This window comes from Anas platyrhynchos, chromosome 3 (assembly GCF_047663525.1).
Source record: "Anas platyrhynchos isolate ZD024472 breed Pekin duck chromosome 3, IASCAAS_PekinDuck_T2T, whole genome shotgun sequence".
NCBI classification, from domain to species: Eukaryota; Metazoa; Chordata; class Aves; order Anseriformes; family Anatidae; genus Anas; species Anas platyrhynchos.
In genome coordinates, this window is record NC_092589.1 from 33,343,311 (window position 1) to 33,365,858 (window position 22,548).

Sequence of the window (22,548 nt, forward strand, 5' to 3'; positions counted from 1 at the left end):
ATAAGGTGGGACAAATAGTCACACATTAGTCACACAAATGAAAGCTTCAGACAATGTAAAATTCTTGAAAATAGAAAAGTAAAATATGAATGAAGTAACATTCTTCTATTTTAGTAAGAATGTTCTCCCATTGTTACCGTGATTTAACAACAAATTCTGGGGGGGGGGGGAAAGTCCATTAGACTTCCTTAGTGCAAGGAGAGAGTATCTTGGATTTTTGAATAATAGAGTTGACCTGGCAGAAAAAGGTTGTTCGATTACCCTCCTGTAATGACATGAAAGGGAATATCTATTAGACATCAGTTAGTGAAATACAGCCACAGAAAATTAGGGACAGAGCATGTTTCTTTTTAAAAAAAAAAAAAGTAATTACCACTTAAATCAGAAAAAAGGCACATAGTCCTTTAGTTAGTATTGAAATAGTATTGAAATCCTAACTGTGAGTGCACATGTGAAAGATAGTGGAAGTACTCCCTGAAGAAGGTGCAATTATGATGAACAACTTATGCCAAATAAATATTACTGTCTTCTCACTAGTATAAAAGACTTTGCTGGGGATCTCTAGAGATTACAACAATGTATTGGTTTTAGTAATGCGTACAATATATTTAATGCAATAAAAGCAGATAAGAAATTCTCTTGACTTGTGGAAGGGAAAAAAAACATGCTGCTCAAAGGGTTGTGGAAGCTTAATCAATTTCCAGTAATTCCACCTTTGAGATGTCACTGCTACAAATCCATTTTCATGAATTCATGTGTTGTGTGTGAATCCTAGACTTGTTTAGAGTAGGTATCCAAGTGGGTAATTTGCCTCAGTGGACTCATGAGGTATTTTTTTTCTAGCATCACAGTGCCCAGTCCCTTCATTTTTATCCAGCTATTGTGAATCATGATTTAATTCTAAAGAAAGGAGGGAGGGTTAGTGTGGATCTGTGGAGGCAATATATTCAGAGAATTCCAGTTACTGATAAGTAACCTAGTTTTCTCCTTCATAAATTTGCCTCCCCAGATCCCCACCCCTGAAGATTAACCAGCAGTAGCAATCCACACCGAGAGGACGGCTGAGGAGTGCTTAATTATAAAGGTACTGTGAAACAGTTCTCCTGGTATGATCTAGCCTCAGCGTCAAGAAAATAATGATGGTAAAGGTATGTAGATAGCTTTCTGTAGCCATGCTACAAAAAAAAAAAAAAAAAAAAAAAAAAAAAGGACACTGGCCTAAGGCAAGTTGAATTACTGACATAATTTCTGTCAAATATCTATTAATATTTTCCAGCAGTTATTTTCTCTTCTCTGTGAACTAGGGGGTTAAAAACTGAAAGTATTTCAACAGGCTATGCATCTCTGGAATGCATTTTCAAAAGTTTTAGACTAAGGTGACTTTCAGTCTTCAGAGTAAGATTTTCAGTGTCCATATGTGAAATAATAAATTGGAGAAAAATTAATATCTTAGTTTTAGAGCTTAGATTTTTTTATGTGCCACTTATATGTTAGAAGAAAGAAACGGAGAAGTCTGTTTTGAAATAAGAATTAGCTGGAATTACAGTCAAGCTGTTAGAAGTTCAAATGAAAGACCATTTTTAGACCCAAACATGTAATTCACAAAATTGAATTTGGTCTACATATCAGTTTGATTTTTGAGAAGTTTTTTATAATATTCCAAATATTCTTAGGCTCATGCAAAGTGGGGATGTGAGTACTGTGAACTCAGGAATACATCATGCATCAGATGGTTTGAAATTAGGCCAAAGAATTGTGATTCATTTTGAGATATGCTGCCTCTGAGGTCTCATACCCGAGAAGGAGAGATTGCAGTGTATCTGAAATATCTGGGTTCTGAGTGAATCTTCACAAATACAAAGATTGATAGCATTACATATCCTGGTACAGAATTTTTGTTATCTTGTTTGCAGAGTGTTAGCCGTATGTGACAACGGTATATCAATCTCTCTTACGCTTTGATTTTCATACCTACCTGTCTTTCCTTTGGCAGCATGTGACTAGGTCTTACAGTGTTGGACAAACATTTTAGACGAGTTGTTTGTGGTATTGAGAATAAGATACGTAGAAGAAAAGACCATTTCTTTTGCGTGCAGTACACTGTGAAGAGTCTCATCACCTGTTTCTAAGATAAGATTTTCTTCTTCTGACAGTCTTGTCCCATCCCACAGATCCCAATCAGATTCTCCTTAAACAGCATCATGCTCTTCTGAAACTCTAATATTTGTTTTATTACAGTCTGTGTGTATGAAACCATGTTTGGTAGTGGGTGAAGAAAAGGGGAAGAAACTACTACATTAAAAGGGGTTTATTGGCAGTAGTGATTGGACCTAGAAACATTGGTGCTAGTATTTCTGTTTCTTCATTAATAATCCTCAGATCTTTTTAGAAGACTGGTTCATCTTCAGCTATTCTTTCCCTTCCTATTTTTTTCCATCAGCATCTTAAATTGATCCAAATGAATCTAGTAATTTGAAATTCCCATATCCATGTCAGCATATAATACGTTTAACTATCTACAAATGTTACATTATTTACAAATGAGAGATTTTGTTAGAATTGCAGTGTTTGAAAGGGTCAAAGTCTATAAGCAATACCTTTTGACAATATACAGTGAGGTCTAGTAAAAACTGACTAGAAACATAGAACATAGAACATAGGTAATTGACTTTGCTGCTGTTTTTGCAATCATTGCATGGATTTTTATTGGCTGGATTCACTACTATAAGCATTCAGTGCATGTGTGTCCTCAAGTGCATTCCTAGCAGCAGGTTATTTTGATATTGTTTGATGAGGATACCTTTTCTATTGTGCTAGCCTTTGCTGTAATTGATTCAGTTGACATTTTTTCAGAATTTTTGAATTTTTGTTTCATATTTTGTTTTATATTTCAGCTAAAGCCAGTCCTCACATTATATGTGTGTGTATATTTATGTTAAAAGTACCATTATGTTATAGTTATATATAGTTATATATTAGTTATATTACAGTCATATTTAGTCTGAGATGTTCAGGAATACATTCATCTCTCTCTAAGGTCACATCATGTCAGCATCCTTCTGAGATCAACTAATCTCCAGTGTCTGAACTCTCAGCTTACAGCACAAATTCTTGTTTAGTGCTTTAGTTCTTGTTCAGTGGGGAGAGTAACTGTATACATTTTCAGTATTACCTTTCATCCTGCTATTATTATTTTATCACCCTTAGCCCCCCTATTGCGTTGTGTAGGATTGTTTTCTGTAGAGATATTACCCCATTGGCATTTCACATTTCCTAAGAAAAATCAATGACTGTGTTTCTACTTCTCAAGCACAGCTCTACTCTGCAGTCACATATTTCTCTAAGCAGCATAATGAGAGGTGCCTTCTCTTTAATCAGTTTCCTACTCATCATTTCATTTCTGTTCTAGTCTTCCACCCCCAGTCTAACCATTAGTTTAGTTTCCTAGGTGATGTTTTCATAACTAATCATTCAGAGAAAGAAGGATGGCTTATTCTGTAATCAAGAAGCTTGTCTATGCTGTTAGAGTTACAGTAACATGTAAGCACATAATGCAGCTTTCCGGAACTCTGCAAGGCAGTCTTGCTTCTGCATTAGCTTTTTTGAAGTGTTTCCTCTCCTTCAGACTGCTTGCTTCGGATATGCTCTTGAAGCAGTTATTAGCCCATTTAGGGCTAGATCTCTTTTCTGCAAGTATGTTCCATAATTTGGGATTCAGATTCCAGATGAAATTTATTTAAGCAAAGTTGGAAAAAGCTTCCCTAACAAATAACCTCCTAATGTATTTCAATAAATGTCCTTAGATGATTGCAATTGACATTCATGAAACAGTTCTTTTTATTCTTTAGTATTTCTTGTTTGAAACACAAAATATTGGTAGAAAATCTGTTTTTACTTGTCTTCTTAATGAACTTGTGATTATTTTATTAACAATGAATTTAAATATATAGCTAAGGCTATAGAGATATTGTCAGGGTGACAGTTACATGAACTGAATTTTATTTACATTTGAATTTTTATGCCTGGCATCTTTTTTTCCTTTTTTTTTTTTTTTGCTTTCTTTCCCTTACAGCTAAACTCTACTTCTGTAAAATTGACAGGTTTGCTCTGTTTTCTGGAAAAATAACATGTTTAAAGCTGTGGACTAGGGTTTTCAGGAGACCTATGCATTAGACATAGTGTGTATGTGTACCAGATGGTACTTCAGTTTGAGACTGCATGTAATTTTCATGTTTTTAAAAATGTGTCAGTAGAAGAAATGTAAATGGTTAGATGTGAAGTCAGAAAGCAGACCAGAATCTACTTTATGATTTTCACAACATTGAATTTCTTTTGGAGGACTGGTTCATCTTCAGTTATTATTTCCTTACCTAGTTTTTTTCAAAGTTTTCCTAGTTTTTCCAGAGTTTTTTTTTCCAGAGTTTTTTTCTCAAAAACTATTAAAAAGATAAGTCCACAGTTTATAATGTCAGATCATCAGAAGTATGAAAATACATAAATTTTAATAACAAACATCTTCTCAGAAGACAGAATTTTACCATCTTATTAGAAAGATTTTCAGCAGAGTTCTGTACAGATTATTCTGATGTTCTTGTTTGGCATTTGATGTAACATTAGTAAGTTCAGGTGTGAACAATGGTCTGTACCGAATTTGACAAACTTTGCCTGTATGTTTGACATAGCCAAAATTTTGATGATATTTTGTATATGGTGTGATGTAGATGAGGATGCTTTCTGGTGTCTGTGCCAGAGAGGTCATGATGGTTAGTCAGTCATCCATCTCTTGGCCACTCAAAAAGTTAAAATTCTTTTGAGGATAATTCCATACATAAATAATTAAGCAAGGAAGACATTGCCTTGAGACTGAATTTTCTAGTTAGTATGTCAGATGACTATTTGAATTTTAAGTATATTTATATTATGAACGTAGGATGAGACACAGTTGTCCTGCTTGTATAGCACTGTCCTAGACATCCTGACCCATTTAATAAAGTATATTAATTTTACATTCTGAAAAGCTTGTTTTGTACCTCCGAAAAGCGATTTCACTAAACAAATCAAAACAATCAAAGCAGAAAAAAAGAATGAAACCAAAACCATATTTGGTTATGAGATCCTGCAAAAGTCATAATTTTGCTATCTTTACTTCATACTCAAACCTGGGAACCACACTTTGATAGTGAACCACACTTAACACAAATCTGGACACAAAATAAAGGAATATTCAAAAAAAATGTTCTTGTTGTTTCTACTTCTTTGAATTTATTTTTCTATTTCTAGCTCTTCCTTTTTTTTTTTTTCTTTTTGAGAAGCCTACCCATTTTTCCAACATTTTTCCCATTTTTTTGCATTTGTACCTTATTGTTCCTTGACCTATATTCCATGAGCCTGATGATATACACCGCCACCTAAACAGTTCATCTGTGGCAAAGTACACTTAAGAAAATGAATTAATGCAACCTGTGCAGTTCCAGAATTATTCACTGGTCAGTTCTGAGCATTAGTAGATGATGTGATAATTTACACCAGATCAGATGTTATAACCGAGTTTATTTTTTTATTTTTTGATATATTCCATGCCTTCTTTACCAAATGAACATTAACCTGGTAGAACAAATTATGAAACACTTGGCTACATTTGGTTAAGTCTGACAACTAAGTGTGTTGAGTGATTTTTCCAGAACTTTTTCTTTCACAAAGAACAAAAAGAAACTAACGATTCTCAGTAAGACTAAACTAAACACCAGTGAAAGTGAACATAATGACCATTTTGTATCTCTGTAATGGATAAAATGAAATGCCATCAATCCAGCATCTCCCTCCCTGCCACACAAGCTAACAAAACATGGTGGTGGATTTCAGGAAGCAGGTCTTTCAGACTAACATCTCTAAGCTTAGATCACCTCTTTTATAACTGGTATTGAAGTTATATTTTCAAAAAAAAAAAAAAAAAAACAAGTATTAATCACAAAACAGGTGACAGCAAACATCCTAAGTACGGAATAATGGTTAAGATATTCCAGTCTTTCAATTCTAGTTAAAATAAGGAGAGTAGAAATAAAAGATGTTCTATATTTAACAGAAACCTATTAAATTCATATAATGTGTCAAAAGTATATGTTATTTTAAATACTTTATTAAAAGCTTATGATCACAGATATTGGTTGAATGTGCATAAATTCACAAAATCAAGTTAGAATAGGGCATCAGATCATACTTTCCAAGTTCTCGACTGGGACTGAAGATATCTCAATGTATCTGCTCACATGGTTTGGGTTGGTACTGTAGAATTCAGTCAAATATTTTAAGACAGTCAGAAGGTAATGATTAGCAGTAATAAAAAGTTATGAGGAAAGAGGAACAGAAGGTTTAGCCTGACAAAGATGCATTTGTCTGGCATAAACGGTATTCATTTTGTGATCATCTCTGTTTGTTCTTCACAGGAGAGGAGCTGTGTACCGGCCTCATATCGGGCTGCTCCCTGGACTGTTCATTTGGGTTCCAGACTGATGCCCACAACTGCGAGATCTGTCAGTGCCGCCCACGGCCTAAGAAATGCAAACCCATTGTATGTGACAAGTACTGTCCCTTTGGATACTTGTACGTATTCTTATTTTGAATGCATATTTAATAATCTCCATGCATATTGAAAGTATGCAAAATCTAGGAATATGGAGTTGTGTTTACTTCGTCGCAAAACTGAGGAAAATGTGTGAAAGTAGAAATGTCAGTACTTGATGTGAAATGTTAGCACTGAATTTATGGAAATAGATTTTGATCAACAAATTAACAGCAACTAGATTATAAACAGGATCAGATTATGGAAGCAAAGCAGTGCTTAAATTTGTTTGAAGAATGTTTGTTGAACAAGATGAAAAAGCTACTTAAAAGAGATGTCTCCTGCATGTAGCTTTTTGAAATTCTGTTGGTATGTTTTGTTGTGACAGCCTTTCATTTTATATCCCATCGATTTTCTTCACTTGATTTTACAATGTTTCAAGGTGTTTTTTTAATGTTAACATAATGGTGGACTAGTTTTATTGTTGTTTCTTTTCTGATGGTTACTTCACAGGATTTGTGAAGAACAGTAGTGTATCTCTTATCTAAGTTTTTGTAAATGAACTCAAAACCCATATGGCTGCTAGAGTTCTCTATCCAGAAAAGGGAGTGTTTCCTGTATTTCTTTACTTCTGGAACAGGTGACAAAAACGGGGCAAATTTTTTGTCACAGAAATATATTTGAAATCAGCTTGGTGGCTTCTATATATATTTTACCAAAATACTTTATTTTTGATGCATCAGTTCCATGTTACTGCATGCTTTTTCATAAGTTTAATTTCTAACTCATAATAGCTGAGCTTCAAAATATATTCATATATAATTTGTTGTCTTAAGCTTTGTATTGAAGTTTCCTAACATAGTAACTCAAAGTGTTATTCACATACTACTATGTGATTTATGCATTTTTATGAATTTATGACTCACTTCAGAGTTATGTTTGACATTCATTCATAAAAGCTATAGATTTTTTATTCGTAATGGTAATCTATAATGTGCTGTGTCCTCCTCTTAGTACACAGCTTTAATGAAGTTCAGAGGAAACTACATTAGAAAGGATGCTCAAATGTATCCTTCAGGCATCTCTAGCATAATTTGAAAATATCTTCAGAATAGCAGTGTAGTAAAACAAAGAAAAGAAATACCATTTAGCAGAATCTTATACCTGTTAACTGAGATACAGATTCGGGCTTGCTCCTGCTTCAGTAATAGAACTTTTTTTTTTTTTTTTGCAAACAGTCTTAAGAGTGATGAGGCTAATAATGATTGATTGATTTGATAATGCCTTGATTTTGAAAAGAATGGATATCTTACCATTTATTTCTCTTTTATATTTGTATTTTAAAACTTTTTACTCACTGCAATTGAATAACATTCAGCTTGGAACAGGAAAAGCTTTTTTTTTAATTTTAGTAGTGCAAGTATATGAATAAATTATTATTTTCAAGGCCATTTACTTTAGTCTATCCAAAGAATATAATATGAGACAACCATTAGATAAGGTCTCTTTAGTATCTATTGCCATTTGCTTTCTAGGCTCATACACAAATAGTTTGAATATATTCATGAACCAAGGTCTAAATGTTCTTTCATTCCAACCATGTTCCTCACTGGAAGCCTCAACCCAGAAGTCACATTGAAGTGTTAAATATGATTTTCTATTGCTGAAGTATTGTTCTGAACTATACTTATCAGAGTCATTTACGATTAACGTATTGTGTTTACGTGAAGGTATTAAGTTTACTGTTGTATTCTTCAATTTTATTGTAGAATACTTTTCCCAGTAAAATTAATTTGAGAAGAAATACTTTTACATACTGAGTAAGTTTGTCTGGTTTGGTTATATAAACTGTAATTTTTGTTTAAAGCAAACTGGACAGTATTTTTATAATTTTAAATGGAACATACTGGAAACCTTAATGATCTGTGTTGAACTGTGATCTATACTAGCAAGCAGAGAATGATATATGATCCTGATACTGCACAAGGCCCTCAATTTTAAGATATTGATACTGTGCTATATATGATATTATTTGGCTGGTTAGAGAAGATGTCTGCAACTGCAAGCTTTGTTTGAGATCAGAAACAAATGTCATGCCCTTCATGACTGCTCCATGGACTGGCACTACATGGTTCAGCTTCAAATAAAAGGCATCATAAAAATAATGTTATGTGTCTCACAGAATTATGCTGCTTGCAATAAAGAGCAGTAATTTTTACTGTGTTTTTATTACTGACTTAATATATTGACCTACAGAGGAAAATTTCTGTGTGCTTTCTGTACTTCAGTAATCTGAAATGCACACTTCTTTCCTCTTTTTTTAACTAAAATATACATAAAATGGTTATATTAGTAAATCTCTCTGAACTATCTGGCAAAATAATTTTAGAAGGCACTGCAAATATTAATAGGCACAGAATGGTAGCTAGGAGTAAGACAAAGAGGCCTTAAAAGTAAACTGTTTTCAAGCTGATGCTAGTGATTTAGAAATCCTGTTTTCAGGATGGTTTTTCACCTGCATTTTTGTACGCATGAAAGAAACTGAACTCAAAGTTTTGTGAAGTTAATTTGAAAATCCTCTTCAGTTGAAATTCTGGTTTTAGATAGAAAATGCAATTTAATTATACACAGTGCTTGGTATGTTTAAACGTTAAGATTTTAGTAATACTATTGTACTTTTTTATTAAAAAGAAAAGAAAAAAAAAAAGAAAGGATACGAACACCCTAAACTTGTCATTGTCTACAAAATATAAGAATAATGGCACTGATGTTAATGAAATGAGTAATATTTGAAGAAAACCATGTATGTAATATTTTGTAGCATAAAGAGCTAAAATTGTGTAAAAATTGTATTTTAAGATCATTTCACTTCAAATCTCACTTCAGTGCTAAAATGATTTAGACTTGCAGTTATGTAATACATTCATTCTGTTCTTTATTGCTACCATGCCAATTTCTTTTCTAAAATAGCAAGCCTTATTTAACTTCCAGGCTTGTTCTAACCATCAAAAGCATGGGACTTAATAAAAGACAAGTCTCTAATTGAATTTAAATCTTTGGTCTCTAATTCAAGACTAAAGAAAAAAGTGTGTTGATTTTTTTTTTTTTTTTTTTTTAACTGTACTGGGGGTGGAAAATCAGAAGTAGTCATGTTGGTGATTTATTTTTCTAACATTAAATGTTAACCTTTTCAGAAATCTCTTCAGTTTTAAGATGCAGGAGTGGAAATCTACTATATGTTACCTACTGATGGAGAAAAAGTTACCAATAATTCGTTTTATAGTGATTTAACATTACTTGCCTCTCCAACTTCTTCACATTTTTAGAAATTATTTCTACTTTTCCCATGGGGAAGAAAAAAAAAAATCATCAGTAGCAGTCATAAGCATGTACATCTTCATTAGCTGCCATGGCTTGAAAATACGAAATGCAGATCTTTTGCCAGCTGCATGGGGAATGGGGAACATGCAGGGAATGGAGACCTGCATACCTCACTGAACATAAGTGTGAATGTTAAAGACAGTTTTCTTTTCTTGATCAGCCAATTCTTTAGGGTTTACTTTTATTTTAATCATGACATTTAGACATGTAAAATGTCCTGCTGACCTTTTACAAATTAATTCCACCATCTAGGAAGAACAAGCATGGCTGTGAAATCTGTCGGTGTAAGAAATGCCCAGAAATGCCTTGTGGTAAAATCTGCCCGATGGGCTTCCAGCAGAACAACCATGGGTGTGTTATCTGCAAGTGCAGAGGTAGGTGTGAATGCATTGCCATCTATAATTACTACTTGTTTTCAAAGCTGTTGGAAGCCAGAGCAAAAGAAAAGGAATACTCCACAGAATTTTTAAGAATTGAAATATGGTAACTGGTGGAGGAGATTATTCAACTTTCTTCAAAGGAGCAACTGCTCAAAGTAGTATGTGTTGGTCAGTCTGCTCAAGGATAAGCAAGTCTGAAAGTTGCTTTGCTCATTGTTTGGGAGGTTATCCTAATAAAAGATATGTACCATAAATCCATGTAAAATTCTAACAGTCTAATTTAAGAACTTCTGAAATGTCTGAAATTTTCCCAAAAGTGCTTTTCCTCTGGTTTCTGTTCTTACAGTTTCTGTCTTTAGTGGAGATAATTGCATGTGCTGCTCCTTTGTTTAAAAAAAAAAAAAAATCATGATGTCCCAAGGATGTATTCTGTTTATGTGTAAAAACAAAAATGTATGCATGCCTTGTTCTCTTAAAAATAAAATAGATCTAATAGGTTTAATATAAAAATAATAGAAAGTGTGCTAAGGGGAACTCCAGGGTCTATAGCATAAAGCAAAGCAGTTCAGTAACACATTCTCTGTGAAATGCAGTGCCAAAAGTGGTTTGAACAGCTACTGAGAGAAGTTTACCAGTGGAATGGTTTGTGTTTGTCTGCACAAACTGTTGCATATTCCAGTCACAGAGATAGGTCCATTCTACTGTAGGACCAACAAGTTGGAGATATTTTTCAGATTATGTGTGATTTCTTCTTTACCATCTGTAAAACAGAGTCAGGTGTCTGCAGTGGCCAGGCTGGAAGGATATCAATATAGACTCACCTAGATTATGAGGGGCATCAGAATCATCAGTTTACACAGATGTTCTCTGAAACTGTTTTGACCCCTGAGCTTTAAAGGAGTTATCTTCTGGATCACCCCAGAGTACTTTACTGCTGGGAAAGTGTCTCAGAATGCTTCTGTCATTAATTGTGAGTGGTTTGACTACTTAAAGAACATATAAGCTCTGTATAAAGGCACACTATATATCTACAAAAATAGTAATACATTAATATATAATATATGGAAATACACTATATATTCACTGATACGTTTTTTTAATGCAATTTGGATATTTTAACTTATCTTCAAGGGGTTTTTTTTGTTAATGGTGAAGTCATAAAAGTGAGCAGATTAGCTTTTCTTGTCTTTTGCCATGGCCATTAACCCTTTCCACCTCTGTATAAGCAGTGAAGCAGGCACCAATATCCATGTAGTCAATACGTCTTTTACTGTCTCAAGCCATTTTCAGTGAAGTTATTAATATTCTTTTTTAACTTACTCATATGTAATGGCAAAATAGTTCATTACAGGCAGCAAATGCTGTATAATGGTGTGTATCATCTTACAGCATTGAATCTTTTAGAAGGATGAAGTACTGCAAAACAGTATGTCCTAAAATATTTTCATTTTTAAATCCTAATAGAGTTTATATTTCATTGATTATTAAGGTTCCTACCTGCTCTGTATCAAATTACAGAGGACTCAAATGAGGTAGACTAAGGTATGAGGTAGCAATTCTTCTAGCTTATGTACTCAGTATCCTAAAACTCATATTAGTGTCTCTTATGTGTCTCTTTATGTGTCTTTTGCACATAAAGTTTATCTGTGTTGCTCTCATATTTTCCTTGATTTTGTACTAGCATAAAAAAGTGTCATGATAGCTGTCATAAAGCATTATTTTTTTTTTTATTTTTTTACTAGAGGAATTCTACATGCATAAATCAAAATGGTTGATTTTAAATATAATGGAGATTGTTTTTTTTAAAGTTATTGAATAGCTTGTAATCAAAGTAATAGCAACTTCTGTTTAATATTCTTTTTATAAGTAGAAGAAAGCATCTGTTTTTCCCCTTTGTATCAAATAGCCATAGGAACAGTTTGTTTTTCATGCAACAAATCAATTAATTTTTCTGTGAAATATTTGCCGTTGCTAGCTATTAAAGTAACAACTACTCTTTTTTGTTTTATGTCGTTTTCATTTGAGTGATCTAACATTCAATCATTTTTGACTTGTTTTGTGTTAGTTTAAGACTTCCTTCATTACTCAGCTCCATGTGTCGCATTTAATAACTTCTTGTTTGTACTCAGGCTCTCTCTCATCCTAACTGCTCTTTCATGCTTGCTTTCTTTGATTCTTGCTTGTGTGTTTTGATTTCTGGCTATAGACAAGTAAGTTTGAATATCCTTCTACTGCTTTGTGTAATGACTCCATTCTTAACTTTTTAAGCAGGTATATCTTAGGACCTCCATCAACAAATAAATAATGAAAAAAAATGAAGTATGCCTTGCATCAATGCAAAGCAGAGGTTTCACTGTTATAAGCTGAAATATGACTTCTTTTTTAATTTCCAATTATTAATTTTTATTCCAATTATTAATTTTTAATTGGAAATTTTTAAAAAAAGAAAAAAGTAAGAAAGGATAACTGCTGAATGGAGGTACAGATGGGTAAATTATCTGCCTGTGAATTAGCTTCACTTTTTAGGTAATTGCTCCTGGAAATAACTTATGCTAGGGTTAAAAAAAGTAGAAGCATAGAAACACAGTGCTGAGATAGTCCCCTGGAAAACCAAGAGTCCATTTCTCTGCCCTTGCATAATGTCAAGTGCATCTGGATAATCCTTGACAGATGTTTATCTAAAGTTTCATATCTTAAGAACTTCCAATCTCAAAAGAAAAAAAAAATCTACACCGAACTCTAAATTGTGCTTTTCAGTGGCTACAAATATGTAGCATTTTTAAATGATTTTTTAAAATATTTCTGTCTCCCTTTTAAAGAATTAAACTGGTTACTTCTTGTGCTAAAATCAGCAGATTCAGGGATTATCACCATACCCTTTAGAATTTTTGCAATAATTACTTAATGCTTTTGCAATTAGAGCCTCCTAAATATATTATTTTCAGTCAAATAAGTCCAGTTCTTGTGATCTTTCATTGCAGTTCTAGAGCTGGATATTTCACTTTCGCATCAGCATAACCTCCCAAATAGTAGAGATAGTAGTACTACATTTAAATGTATGACACCCCTGTATGATATCTAAAGCTGAACTTCCCTTTCTTTCAGTAGTGTCACATTCCTGACCTGAATTTTAATTGTAAACTACTACAATTCCAAGATTATTTTCAGCCATAGCTCACCACGCAGTTATTCCTATTCTGTATTTGGACATCTGGTTTCCACTTTAAGTGTTCCTTTGTGCAACTTTGTTTTAACTGCACCGATGGGCTGAGGTCAACTGTATGAAGTTCAACAAGGCCAAGTGCCAGGTCCTGCACCTGGGGCGCAATAACCCCAAGCAGAACTACAGGCTGGGAGAGGAATGGTTGGAGAGCTGCCAGGCAGAGAAGGACCTGGGAGTGATGGTGAACAGTCGGCTGAATATGAGCCAGCAGTGTGCTCAGGTGGCCAAGAAGGCCAACGGCATCCTGGCTTGTATCAGAAACACTGTGACCAGCAGGGCTAGGGAGGTGATCGTCCCCCTGTACTCGGCTCTGGTGAGGCCGCACCTCGAGTACTGTGTTCAGTTTTGGGCCCCTCGCTACAAGAAGGACATCGAGGTGCTTGAGCGGGTCCAAAGAAGGGCGACGAAGCTGGTGAGGGGCCTGGAGAGCAAGTCCTATGAGGAGCGGCTGAAGGAGCTGGGCTTGTTCAGCCTAGAGAAGAGGAGGCTCAGGGGTGACCTTATTGCTCTGTATAAGTACATTAAAGGAGGCTGTAGAGAGGTGGGGGTTGGCCTGTTCTCCCATGTGCCTGGTGACAGGACGAGGGGGAATGGGCTAAAGTTACGCCAGGGGAGTTTTAGGTTAGATGTTAGGAAGAATTTCTTTACTGAAAGGGTTGTTAGGCACTGGAACGGGCTGCCCAGGGAGGTGGTGGAGTCACCATCCCTGGAAGTCTTTAAAAGACGTTTAGATGTAGAGCTTAGGGATATGGTTTAGTGGGGACTGTTAGTGTTAGGTTAGAGGTTGGACTCGATGATCTTGAGGTCTCTTCCAACCTAGAAATTCTGTGATTCTGTGATTCTGTGATTTACTTAAAAACTGAAATTTATTGAGTTAATCTTGAGTATCTGCCTATATGCATGGTTTGCTTTTCCAAATTTAGGAGTATACATAAGAATATATTAAAACCAAGAGATGGGTTCATCAGAAACTTTAAAATGTTTATTAAGGAAGAGTATTCTCATCCATGACCTACATGTATCAATAATGATTTTAATGTAAGACAGTATTCCAGTGATACAATTCAGTATTATACAGTATAAATGTGTAGTAACTATATGTAACTTTTTCATAGTGTTTCTGTTCATTAAATAAGATTAAAATTGTTTTTAGAAGTATTTTACTCAATACCGTTGATTTTTTAATTTTTTCTTTTTTTTTTTTTTTTTTGAATTCACAAAATAGTGTATTGATGTAATTTCTGTTTATCGGGTTTTTATTCTGATAATGTGTATCAAACCCATTTCATAACATCTGCTTGTCGTTCGTAGGCCACCATTGATAGATCCATCACAGATAAAGTGCTCACCTATATGTTAATAAATAAAAAGAGAGAAAACTAATAAAAAATGCACTTTAACACTACTACTTTTCATATTGCATCTTTTTTAAACAGGAAGATGCATAAGCATCTTTATTACAAATAACCTTACATATGTAAGTGTTGATGTACCACTGAAAAAGAGCTCACTGACAAAGTGATCCAAAATCCTTCATCATAATAATGATGTGGGTGAGGGATTGTTAGGCTCTAAATTCACTCTGCTGATTAACAAAGAATATACTGAGGCTGAGTCTTTCAGCACTTAAATACCCCCTTAGGATACAAATGAGACTTTATCCTCCCTAGACCAAAAGCTTGCCTGTTCTTGCTGCGTGCAAGTACCACAGCATTCCAACTGCTGCATTCTCATTGCAGTAAAACCCAGGAATGAGGGATAAAATTGTCAGAGCAGTCATCTTCCAAACATCACTTATAAGTAACTAAAACACATAATTTCTTGCGGGTAGTGTTTTATGAAATATTTCTAGTATTTGGCTTGATCCCATTAGAACCTGATTGTAATTTTCTTTTTACATTCACTATATATGTATGTATGGGACCATTCTTAGCTCTTCTAAATAATTCCATATTCTACCACCTATCAGGTATTCACATTATAGATAATATAATACACTGTAAGATACAAAAATATTCTGTTTCATTTTAAATATGCCCTGTGCTTTCAACCATTTCCTTCTGCTACCTTTCATTTTTTCCCCTTACATTATTTAGCCAGTACCAAATTTTTCAAGGAAATAAGTTCTACTATGGCTTACCATCCCCTTCAGTGTACCTTTGCATTGTCTAAAGTTTATTTTATTTCTAAGTGTAAATGATAGAATTATTAATCACTTGATCTTATAAGTGCTTTAAAAATAAATGCAAACCAAGCATATAGTATATGTTTTTCTAAGCTTTTTAGGAAATAACATTTTCCTTTGTCCTGCAGAGGCAACCGCTTCTCTTATGCCTCCAGTTAAAACAGGCTCTTGCCTGTCAATGGATGGGCGCCGACATGAAAATGAGGAGAGCTGGCATGATGGCTGCAGGGAATGTTACTGTCACAACGGAAGGGAAATGTGTGCCTTGATCACCTGCCCTGTTCCTAATTGTGGCAACCCCACCATACATCCAGGGCAGTGTTGCCCATCATGTCCAGGTAATGTGACCTCTTCTGCATTCTTTGTAATTGGGCTTCATTTCATGTGTGTGTGGTGTTTTATGATACATTAAAACTCATTCAGTTTACGTATAAATGAAGTATACATTTAAAGAGATGTCTTAAGCACTTAGATATCATGATTGTGTGTTCTGAGGGAATGTTCCTATGCCACTAGGAGGAGGAAATTATTTTTATACTTTAGGTGGGACAGCCAAGTACAATAAATGTTGCATTCCAGTACAATTGTAATATGAAGTGATAATATGGAAAACATCTATGAAAGAACTTTCCTTTATTACAGTGTGGAAAGAGTAAAAGAGTAATGTCGCCTGACTTCAGATTGACTCCTACAATATTTTATGTGCTGAATAGATTTGTTTGTAATATAGTGATATCGTCTCTGGCTTCATTGGAAGTCATATTACAGGTAGGACCAGCGAGGCTCCTGATGCTGATATGAACAGCAAAACAGTAAGAAAGCACTATCAGGATTCAAGAAATTCAAGCAACAGTTTTAATTTCTTTGGAAGGAACAGGAAATCCTTGGGACAAAATAAGTACCCAAAAAATACTCTTTCTGAATATGACACAAGAGTATATCCTCCTTAGGCTGTAAGATGATGTATGTTCTTAGATTGCATCAACAAATGTCAATCTCTAATCCAATTTTCACCCTGTGGTAAGAGCATAGTCCTCAAAAGGATATGGGACTCTTTTATTAGAAAAGTAAATTGCAAAGTTGCATTGTTGTTTTGAAGCTCACACCTTATGTGGAAGAGAAACTTCTTAACCAGGCTGTGCAGATGTTGTCTATGGCCAAAATTTATGGCCTCTAACTGCCTGCATTAGATGCTGGATGAGTCTTTAGCTAGGGCTGTAGACTTAATGTAATTAATTGTGTGAAAAGGAATTAAGATTAATTTGGTGACATAGTCACTGAAAATAAGTCTATACACTTTGCTCACCTTGGGCTCAATTTTTATGAAGTTACTACTGCAGATGTTGTTGTTTTTTGTTGTTGTTGTTGTTGTTTTGTTGGGTGTTTTTTTTGTCGTTGTTTTGTTTTGTTTGTTTGTTTGTTTTTATGGAACAATCCTCTTTCACGTTAGTTAAGTGCTTTTAAGTTTTTAGGGGCTGGGGTTTCTTTATTCTTGTTTTTAATCTGGCACCAAACGTTACAGACACAAATCAATTAGGATTTTTAAGGCACACAATTGAATCTTCCCAAATCCCAGACTGATTGCATACTTATCCATCTTTTCAGGAATTGCAGTTATGCAATATATAGCAGTTTAGAAATTGTCCAGTTGGTATACATTTTCAGAAAATGACAATTGTTTCTTGGCATTCCTGTGTTACAGATTAGTTTGATTTATTTCTGAAATGTCAAGAATACTTGCTTATCTCTGATTTATATTTAACTTGCATTTATTCAGATTGATTCCCAAATTGTTTCTTGTTCTTTTTTTACATTTTCTGTAAGATACGGTTAAGTGACACAAAGTCAAAAGAGCTTCATTAAGAATGTATTAATAGCCAGTTTTATTAATCATAATATTTTCAATAATAACAGAAACAAATAAAGGTTTGGTATATTTTTTAATCACACACATGCACACACACACACAGAATTTCTAGGTTGGAAGAGACCTCAGGATCATCAAGTCCAACCTCTGACCTAACGCTAACAGTCCCCACTAAACCATATCCCTAAGCTCTACATCTAAACGTCTTCTAAAAACTTCCAGGGAAGGTGACTCCACCACTTCCCTGGGCAGCCTGTTCCAATGTCTAACAACCCTTTCGGTAAAGAAGTTCTTCCTAACATCCAGCCTAAAACTCCCCTGGAGCAACTTAAGCCCATTCCTCCTCGTCATTGGAGTCTTGATTGTTTTTGCTTATCTTCCAATTCTGTTTTTTCCAGATGAAATAATTGTGCAGAAGCCAGAGCTCACCAGTCCTTCAATCTGTCATGCTCCTGGTGGGGAATACTTTGTAGAAGGAGAGACGTGGAATATTGATTCTTGCACACAATGTACATGCCACAGTGGACGAGTCCTGTGTGAGACTGAAGTCTGTCCTCCTCTTCTCTGTCAAAACCCCACCCGCACACAGGACTCCTGCTGTCCTCAGTGTCCAGGTATGTATTACCAACCAGCTTTCATCAGAGTCCTTTCTTGATCTTAGAATTTATTATATGAATATTAAATGTATCAGCGCATACATGGTTGTTGTACACAGTTGTGTTGTCATGTCTTTAGAATTTAGGAGTGCAAGTCTGCAGTCTCCATTTTGACTGCAAAATTTGACTGTATGCAAGAGTTACCTAATATGTTAGGGTACTCATGTTCCTGAAGTTTGGACATCATCTCTGAGGGCACAATCTAATAATTTAAGGGTTAGACATATGGGATTTGGTAACAAAAGTACTTGTGTTTGCTTTTATCTTCACCTGATGTGATTTGAGAGTGACTTGAAGGCAACTGACTAACATCAAAGCATTCCAACCCAGCAGCAGACTGCCTCATAGTGTCTAGAAGGTAACAGGATTTGCTTTTCCCTGAGGAAAGAGATACAATTATAAATAAATGTGAATTCCTATTTTACATAGCAAATGAGAGAGTTTATTGCAGTGGAAATGCAGTGCAAATCCAGGATCTGTATGTGAACTTGCTCAGAAAATATTTGTCTTTATATAAAACAAATCTAAGCATCTAATTTTAAATTAAAAAGTTAGGTTTTGCCATTTCTTCCTCAGGGTTTTTGTTAGTTTGGGAGATAATGTTTTCCTGATTATGTGTTTTCAGTGAAAAAGTTCTCGTGACTTCTATTTTTTTCTTATTATTAATGGTGAACATTCATTTTGCTTACCTTCAAAATACAGTTTGGAGAAGTTGATCTTTCTTCACTGGCTACATGAGAAGCTTAGTCTCCTATCTTGCATAGTTAGATTGAGAACCCTTATGAATCTTTTTTTCTTCTTTCTTGCATGTTCTCTGCACCTACAGTCATATTTCTTGATTTATAATGTCTGTTAAAATACAGATTAATTGGAGAAATATCCCCCCATGTGAGTGCATGAGAATTAAAACACACCCATTGGCATTAAGATGAAGCCTGGTCAAGCTCCGTCTGTTTCTCCACAGCTTATAATCAGCTCCTATATGTCTGCTGAAGATGACAGCAGCATAACAGCTTTTGACTTTGCATCATTCAAGGCCTTGAACTGACATGGCACATCTGGGATTGATGATAATGTGAAATGTAATTTTAAATTACAATTAAGTAATTTTAAATTACTGTCTAATTTAAGGGTAAATTCCTGTATGCCATTCAGTTTAGAACATTTAAAGTCCCTTTCTGAGAGGTTGCTCCCGATATGATGATAACTTTGCCCTCCCCCCCTTTTTTTTTAGTAAATTCAATAAAGGTCTACATCAACTTTATTCTAGACCTTAGCATGAGAAGTGCAGAGAATGAATAGGCACGCATGTGAAGATTGAACCCTATGTAGAAGAAATATCAGAGAAGTTAGCTACTGCAAGTTAAATGACTTAATCTGTTTATATTTACAGATGAGCCTCTTCAACCCTCTTCATCAAGCAATGAGAGCATGCCCAGTTACTGCAAAAATGATGAAGGAGATATTTTTTTGACAGCTGAGTCCTGGAAGCCCAATGTCTGCACTAGCTGCATTTGCATGGATGGTGTGATTAGATGCTACTCTGAGTCTTGCCCACCAGTATCCTGTGAGAGACCTGTTTTGAGAAAGGGACAGTGTTGTCCTTACTGTATTGGTGAGCAAATAAAAATAGTTGATAACTTGCTATACCCTTCTTGGGAATAAGAAAGAAGATTTATTTCTGAATTGAGATTCCACCTATTTTGGCAGTTTGTGCCTTCTTTTGAATTGAAAAGTATAAAATCTACATAGGGAGCTTTGAGGATCATTACTTGCAGTTTTGAGGTGCACATGCAGGAAGATAAAAACATAATTCACATACAAATGAGAGGACATCCTCCTGAAAAATTAGTTGGTAATTTTATCTTACTGCATGAAAACATTACAAAAAAAATATTTAATTTAAAGGAATATCTACCAGATAACATATATATTATACAAGATATTCAATAACATTAATAAAAGATTAATTATAGCTGCATAAAATGATAAGCTGAAGCATTATGAAATGTCACAGAATGCAGAAGTGTTAAGGCATTTAAATTGAATGTCTTGTTTTTTTCTCTGTCTTATTAAAGAGAGTTATATAAGAGGCAAAAACAAATATTTAAGAAAAAATAAGGGAAATAAGATTTTGAAATACTAAAAATGTGTAAAAAAATATAGGGGCCACACACTGGTTTTGAATTAGAAGTTGAAGTAAATGGTAGATGCTGTAGATGGTGAAAATAGCCAGGCATTTTTTAAACTAGCGTAGTTTGAAATTACTGATTACTTTTTCGTTGTATTTTGAATAAGAGTATTTATTTACAGATGACTTTTAAGTGCTATTGCAGTAAGTACAGTGGCTGTAGAATGGAAGGACGAAAGGTGCCAATAGAGAAGAATTCTATAATGAACTTTCTGAAATTAAGTTTCTGTAGCGTTGCTGGAATGCATTCAGAATTTACCATAGCCTACATTTCCAATAGTAATGGGGCTGGAAAAGTGGATAATAATTCAGTAAAGAAGTATATTTTAAAATTGATAGGCTGTGAGTATTGTTAATGGAACATGTGACCCAACTTGGCCATCTATTAACAATACAATTCTTCATTAGAAAGGTGTCAGAAAGGTGGTGAAGTTCTTTCAGATATGTACCATTGATACAGCTCTCAAAATCTTTAATTTGCTTCAGCAAAATATATATATATACATTATATACATTATATGTATATATATATAATATATATATATATTATATATACATTATACACATTATATGTATATATATATATATCTTTAACAATAGGTGATACAATTCTATAGCATATGTAAGGACTTCCATCAGAGAAATGCTTGGAAAAGATGGGAAGTATCAACATTTCAGTTGCCCATGCAACCCTGCTTGGATTCCTGATGAAGGCATTTTGAGGAGAAAGCATTATTTTACCCTATTACTACTCTTCATTATGGCTTGCATACAAAAGTGGGAGGATTTAAAATTCCTTTGACAACTGACTCTCTGCAGGCTTTCCTTCCAGATATAGACTTTGCAACCATAAAGCTCATTTTAATCCAGAATATGTTTTAATGTAGAAAGGTATAGAGTGCATACAAGTGTGTGGCAATGAAACCAGTAGTCAGAACATGAGCCTTAGTACTGTGTCTCACTGTTCTGCTCTTCATTTCTTGAAGCACTTCTTGGTAGATATTCTTCCTTTCTCTTTTCATTAGTAGCTGATCAAGTATTTAGTAGGCAAACTGTAGTAACAGGCCTTCATTTTTTGGAATTTCAGATTGATGTTGGCTTTAGCACTGTGCTTTGTTTTTCTTCTTTTGGGGTCCAGATCTTGTTTATGTCAAACTAGTTAGTATAGATTTAAATTCAAATTCATGCAGGCCTTGGATGCTTTGTTGCTTTTCTGAATCCTCAAATTCCTCCTGTATGTTCAACATTCTTCTTTCTTGTGCAAAGGAAGATTAATTTGGAAAGATAACCTTCTACATTAGAAAGGATAAAGGGATATCCATTTGATTAAAGAGAAGATTAGTCTTATGCAGAAAACAGCACTGACTGTGTGCTTACCAGATGTGTTTGATTTCCTAGTGAAGTTAGAGGAAATTTGAGAAGACAGGTAGAGCTTTGCTGTCTTTTGAACTGCATTTTTGTATGTGGGTTTCTTACTGTATTTCTCCTTTGTTTTCATTGTCCTTGAGCACTTGCTGGTGGTCTAGCCTGTGTTAGGGATAAATCCTGTGTAGGGATAAATCCTCATAGAGGTGGACACCAAGCAGGAGAGGTGCACAAGATAATGCTTTCTTAGGAATTAAAGGACTTTCCTTTCAAGGTTCACAGGTGCAATACTGTTGCTCTGAATTTATCTTTGTTCATTTTTCTAAAAAAACACTGACTGTATGTATTAAATTGTCATGCATTCTTTATAAACTCACCAAAACCTGACCAACTCAGAGGACTTTTCCAGCCATCGAGACTGCTGACTTGAAGAAGTCACACAGGAAACGCTCAGCTTTAGTTCTGCATACATAGTAGGAAGTAGAGGACTGCTCAGGCTGTACTCCTCACCCTCATCCCAGCCTACGTTCTAACCTACACAGGTCTCCACTGGTTGAGACCCATACTTAAACCCATGGAAGCCACTGGATGCCTGTACCAAGGCCCTCTGGAACATTTAAGATATTTGGATACTTTCGTTAGTATTTTCTCAGTAGTACTCTTCTTACTGATCAACTTTTGCATTTGAATTTACTGTGTTAAGATCTGTGGCACTGGTCTGCTGACTGCTAACCTTGTTAT

At 34.7% G+C, this 22,548-nt stretch overlaps 1 protein-coding gene across 1 annotated transcript in view; it reads left to right on the forward strand.

Moving 5' to 3' along the window:
- The window catches only part of CRIM1 (cysteine rich transmembrane BMP regulator 1), a 180,875-nt gene that overhangs the window by 148,729 nt on the left and 9,598 nt on the right, over positions 1-22,548 (forward strand). The window contains exons 9-13 of the mRNA XM_005022232.5: positions 6,444-6,600; positions 10,193-10,314; positions 15,857-16,066; positions 17,994-18,209; positions 19,645-19,866. Of these exons, the coding sequence (XP_005022289.2) occupies positions 6,444-6,600; positions 10,193-10,314; positions 15,857-16,066; positions 17,994-18,209; positions 19,645-19,866 (927 nt within the window). The remainder of the gene's footprint in view (positions 1-6,443; positions 6,601-10,192; positions 10,315-15,856; positions 16,067-17,993; positions 18,210-19,644; positions 19,867-22,548) is intronic.